We start from the raw sequence: 6,000 nt of genomic DNA on the forward strand, positions 1-6,000 counted from the left end.
GCCACCTAATGATTGTTAGTTATTTTGCATTAGCATGTACCATTTTGAGGCTTGCCGTGTTGCATCTTCAAATTTTATATCAACTCCTTTAATGTAGATATCAAGTGTAATGGCTGCCAGACTCATAAATGTGTCTTTTATGTTGACATCATAAAAGCATAAAGATAAAGGAATTGCGATGTTAAAAGTATCAAAATGTACAAAAATAATATTTTGTCTTTAAACCAGAACCAATCCAGAGTCATGATCAAGAAACATTTTGTTAATTTTCTGTGGCATCTACAAACTGACGTTGTTAAATTATACATCTGTTGAGGAATTTTGGAAAACAAAACACACAAGCATTACATTTATTTCTGTCTACAAGATGTTTTGAGAAAGTTGGAATATTTGGCTGTTATGCCACAGCACCATATTTGATTTGTATATGGGTGCCACCATTTTGTAAATTCTGTCACCAAGACACAACTCCCAGTTGCTAAGTGGCGTAGTCACAACGGTCACGGTACCTGACGTCAAAGGCGCAATACAATAAAAGGTTGGCACTGGCAGCCATTCTCATCCAAGTTTATTGATAAATTAATTCCTGGCTTTAGAGCTTTGCTATTGTTACTAGGTACATCGACATTTGGTTAACAGTTAAAAGTTACAACAAATCAGCTTGATTTATAATTTGATTTTGGTTTGTTCCCTATTTACATTTTATCTCCTGATCCTTATTATGAAATAGCCTTACTGTCACATTCTGAGCATGTACTGTACATACACCAGGCTCAGGAGTTGTATAAACTTTAACAATCTAAACTGATCAAGGGTTTCAAGAGAATAGAAATTTGTTAACTATATTCTTTAAAATAATTAATGTATGCACAGCATATCCATGAAATAAAACTCTGTCCACCCATTCTAAATCCGCTTTGTCCTGAGCAGGATCACAGGGGAGCTGGAGCTGATCTCAGGAATCACAGAATGCAAGGCAGGAACAATTCCTGGATAGGGTGCTAGTCCATCCCAGGCTGGAGACACACACACACACACACCACATACATGAGCCAGTTTAGTATCCACCTTACCTGCACATCTTTGGACCGTTGGAGGAAACCAGAGCACCCAGTGGAAACCCATGCAGACACAATGAGAACATGCAAACTCCATACAGGGAGGACCTGAGACATGGACATTGGTCTTTTTACTGCGGGGTTGCCACCATACTGCCCTAAAATAAAATGTGAACATGTTATTTTTTCCAAAATTTTCTCACACCAATCATTTGTAGAATTGATAAAAAATATGCTTTTAACGTTTAAAAAGTCAGATCTTCAATTAGAGGGCTTTATGTCAAACCGGTGTTAAACAGGATGCAGGCGGTGTGCATGATCTTGAGACTAATACATTATATGCCATTAGATCACTTATAAAATTTTTAAATTTGGGGAAATGATAATTCTTTCTTTAAACACTAACAACAGCTTTGCAAAAAGCAGAATACAATAATACATTATGATCAATAGTAAGGATATCAGTTATAGTATGCATGTCTCTCTTTTTCTTGTTATTCATAAAATAAGTATAAATAAGAATTCTACACTGTGTGCACAATTATTAGGCAAGTGAGTATTTTGACCATATCATCATTTTTAATGCGTATATTCCAACTCCAAGCTGTATTAACTTGAATGCTTATTGGATTTAAGCACGTCAGGTGATGTGTATTTGTGTAATGAGGGAGGGTGTGGCCTAAGGAGATCAACACCCTATATCAAGGTGTGCAGAATTATTAGGCAGCTAGTTTTCCTCAGGCAAAATGGGCCAAAAAAGAGATTTAACTGACTCTGAAAAGTCAAAAATTGTAAAAAGTCTTTCAGAGGGATGCAGCACTTTTGGAATTGCTAAGATATTGGTGTGTGATCACAGAACCATCAAACATTTTGTTGCAAATAGTCAACAGGGTCGCAAGAAACGTGTTGAGAACAAAAGACGCAAATTAGCTGCCAAAGATTTGAGAAGAATCAAACGTGAAGCTACCAGGAACCCATTATCCTCCAGTACTTTCATATTCCAGAGCTGCAACCTACCTGGAGTGCCCAGAAGTACAAGGTGTTCAGTGCTCAAAGACATGGCCAAGGTAAGGAGGGCTGAAACCCAACCACCACTGAACAAGAAACATAAGTTGAAACGTCAAAACTGGGCCAAGAAATATCTGAAGACAGATTTTTTTCAAAGGTTTTATGGACCGATGAGATGAGAGTGACTCTTGATGGACCAGATGGATGGACCTGTGGATCAGTAATGGGCACAGAGCTCCACTCCAACGTGGAGGTGGGGTACTGGTATGAGCTGGTATTTTTAAAGATGAGCTAGTTGGACCTTTTGCATTGAAGATGAACTCAAAATCAACTCCCAAACCTACTGCCAGTTTTTCGAAGACACTTTCTTCAAACAGTGATACAGGAAAAAGACCATGATTTTTATGCAGGCCAATGCTCCATCACTTGCATCGAAGTTCTCCACTGCGTGGCCAGCCAGTAAAGGCCTTAAAGATGAAGGAATAATGACATGGCCCCCCTTCCTCATCTGACCTAAACCCTATCGAGAACTTGTGGGCACTTCTTAAACGCTAGATTTACGGGGGAGAAAAACAATACACCTCTCTGAAGAGTGTCTGGGAGGCTGTAGTCACTGCTCCACAAAAAGCTGATCGTCAACAGATCAAGAAACTGACAGACTCCATGAATGGAAAGGCTTATGACTGTTATTGGAAAGAAGGGTGGCTATATTGGTCATTGATTGATTGATTTATTTTTTTTGAAATGTCAGAGATGTTTATTTGTAAATTTTGAGGTGTTTGTTTATTATTCTCACTATAACAGATGAAAATAAACAAGTGAGATGGGAAAATTTTCATTTTTCCTTTAGTTGCATAATAAATCTGCACACTAATAGTTGCCTAATAATTGTGCGCACATATGTATTCCCCTGATGATGTTCACACTCACATTTCCGTTGTGAAACATTCAGGTTTCAGGTTTATTAACATTTTGGATTGACTGATAGCACTGTGTTTGTTCCATATTAAACTTAATCCTCAAAAATACAACTTGCCTAATAATTCTGCACTCCCTGTAATATTCTGATTACATATGATAAATAAAAGGTGAACTAACTTAAGCCACACTATCGTTCCTTTTGCAGACCTTAATGATATGCATCAGTAAAATGGAGCAGTTATTTAGCAAAGTGCAAGTTCTTTCTATAATAATTACAGTGGCATTGGGAACAAGACACAAGTTTCACCATCTTGACAGCTTGGGGTTGGCAAAGGGATTATGAGTTAAGGCGAGTGTAGGCGGCCTTTATTGCTTATTAGAGTACATAAATGCCATATATTTACCATTCAGTATGGAGGATAAAAGAGCTCTTAAAAGCCTTGCTTCAAAATGACAGCTGACTTGTCAAGTTTTGATTGCACTGTGCGCAGATGCCAGCAATCTGACATGCACTTAAGTGCACATAAGTCAATTCAGCATCCCACGTCATCCTAACTCTGTGCTACTGTTAAAGTTAAGAGCTCCTTGCTGTTAGTGCTGCATGGGTGCAATCCGCCCTTTTACCTTCTTTTGTTGAAAAATACACAAAAATATTCCATGAGTCAAAGCACTCCTTTTCACATCTGTCTTTTACTTGTAGATCATGGACTTTTGTGCCTGCGCTGAAAATGACTTTGAGCAGCTCTGGAGTAACATTTTGTCACACTACATGAAGTATTACCACTTGTAGAAACATTTTAATGGCTATAAAGTCAGTGGAAAAAATCTGTCTGTACACTGGAATAAATCTTAGTTGGAAGGGAACCTGGCTTAAAGACATCCGAACAGAAATTGGGTCTGCAAAAAATTCCATCATTACAAAGCTAGCCTTCATTGCAGATGAAATCAGTTATGCAACAATAACATAATTTTGTGTTTACTTTAATTGGCTACAATGGCGTTACGTCGCTGGTACCTGTTGGTTGTGTCTTTGTACAATATTGTATAGACAAATAAGTGGTCTTAATTTACGATAAAGAAATGTTGATGTTTTTGTTATTTATTATAAATCATCACCCATTTGCCTGCATATTGATAAGCCAGCATGGACAATTATGATAATCTTATTATCAAGATGATAAAGTTTCAAGTAAAATACATTTGGATGTTACAGTCCTATCATAAGTTAAAATATTTCACTTGCTAGAAAACTGTTCTATTGGGGGTTAATATAAAATGCTTTCCCTCTGAAATCTGTAATGTTTCTGTTGTTTCAGGTATGACCCAAAGACAGATACGTGGACAGCAGTCGCTCCAATGAGCATTAGCAGAGATGCTGTGGGTGTGTGTCTGATGGGCGATCGCCTCTATGCTGTTGGAGGATATGATGGACAAGTATACTTAAATGCTGTTGAAGCGTATGACCCTCAGACCAATGAGTGGACACAGGTAAGCTGTCCTGTGCCAGTGTCGCTCACTAATTTAGAGAAGTTTTAGTGATTTTTAGGAGTGATGGGTTACAATATTAGCAGACCAAAAACACTCTTTGGCAGCCTTTAAAATATCTATCTGTCTGTCTATCTATATTTTATATAGTTTGTCTGCCTATCTAATAATATTTTCGTTTTGCAGGTTGCACCCTTGTGCCTTGGAAGGGCCGGAGCTTGTGTCGTGGCAGTAAAACTATAAGCCTGCAGTCATTTTGGAATAAGCTGTCCTTAATAATCTTATTGAGCCTCATTCCGTTTGCTTGTGTGTATCCCCAAGGAGTCGTGTTTATAAGCTCACATTATGAGGAAAAACAAATTCCTGAAAATGATCATTTCTTTCTGCACTACATTCAAAGTCTTTAAACGATCTTGGGATTTTGTTTTCACCGCGTGTGTACAAAGGGCTCTAAACTTGCTGGTTAAATGCTTTGATTTATGAGAAAGCCTTTATGATTTTGAATTGATTTCATACAATTCCGTTTTTTTGCCTGCTATCTCTAGTAGAAGCCAAAGGTCTTTTTTTTTTTTTTATTTGCTTCTGGCCATGTATTATAAAATGTTGCTTTCACATTTCTACTGTGTTAAAAAAAATCAGAAAATGTGAACTGTAAAGTCAAGTTGGTAGTTTGTGTAAGTAGTGGTGTATCTTGGTTACAAGATGGGAAAAGAATATCGTAACTACTTTAAAGAAAAATTCAGCATTGGTCGATATTTGTACATTATAAAGGCATGTGTTTATACTTAAATTTGCACTTTATTTGCTTTCAAATATGAGTGAAATCTTTTTTAAATCTTTTTGTAACGTACTTTCTGTTGTCATGGATTTTTTACTAGAGACATTGTTGTTGGACTTGCAATCACTCAATGACACTTTTTTAAATTAGTCAATTAGAAAAATACAATGCATACATGTATTTGCTTCTTTTGCAGGTTTTATCATATCAAAATCTTTGCAATTCTCCACAACTCCAATGTAATTTAAATTGCACTATTTTCATACTGCACATTTGGAAAGTCTGACTGAGCACTGCTTACATTCCCAAAAGTCACAGAGGTCTTTTCTAGCATTCTTAGATAGAATTCACTATGCACACTATGAATGGTTCATGGGTAGAAAATACAATCACAGTATGACAAAGTTTGGGAACCTCTCTTAATTCTTTGGATTTTTGTTTCTCATTGGCTGAGCTTTCAAAGTAGCAACTTCCTTTTAATATATGACATGCCTTATGGAAACAGTAGTATTTCAGCAGTGACATTAAGTTTATTGGATGAACAGAAAATATGCAATATGCATCATAACAAAATTAGACAGGTGCATAAATTTGGGCACCCCAACAGAGATATTACATCAAATATGTAATATTGCAAATATAACAGCCTCTAGACGCCTCCTATAGCCTTTGATGAGTGTCTGGATTCTGGATGGAGGTATTTTTGACCATTCTTCCATACAAAATCTCTCCAGTTCAGTTAAATTTGAA

The 6,000-nt window shown here is 36.8% G+C and overlaps 1 protein-coding gene across 3 annotated transcripts in view; it reads left to right on the top strand.

Moving 5' to 3' along the window:
- Positions 1 to 5,725, top strand: part of klhl5 (kelch-like family member 5) — a 256,324-nt gene extending 250,599 nt beyond the window's left edge. For all 3 annotated transcript variants that reach the window (XM_039751303.1, XM_039751305.1, XM_039751302.1), the window contains 2 exons: positions 4,304 to 4,475; positions 4,659 to 5,725. In XM_039751303.1, the coding sequence (XP_039607237.1) occupies positions 4,304 to 4,475; positions 4,659 to 4,715 (229 nt within the window). In that variant the 3' untranslated portion in view covers positions 4,716 to 5,725. The remainder of the gene's footprint in view (positions 1 to 4,303; positions 4,476 to 4,658) is intronic.
- Positions 5,726 to 6,000: the final 275 nt, after the last annotated feature.

Source organism: Polypterus senegalus, chromosome 4 (genome assembly GCF_016835505.1).
Source record: "Polypterus senegalus isolate Bchr_013 chromosome 4, ASM1683550v1, whole genome shotgun sequence".
NCBI classification, from domain to species: Eukaryota; Metazoa; Chordata; class Cladistia; order Polypteriformes; family Polypteridae; genus Polypterus; species Polypterus senegalus.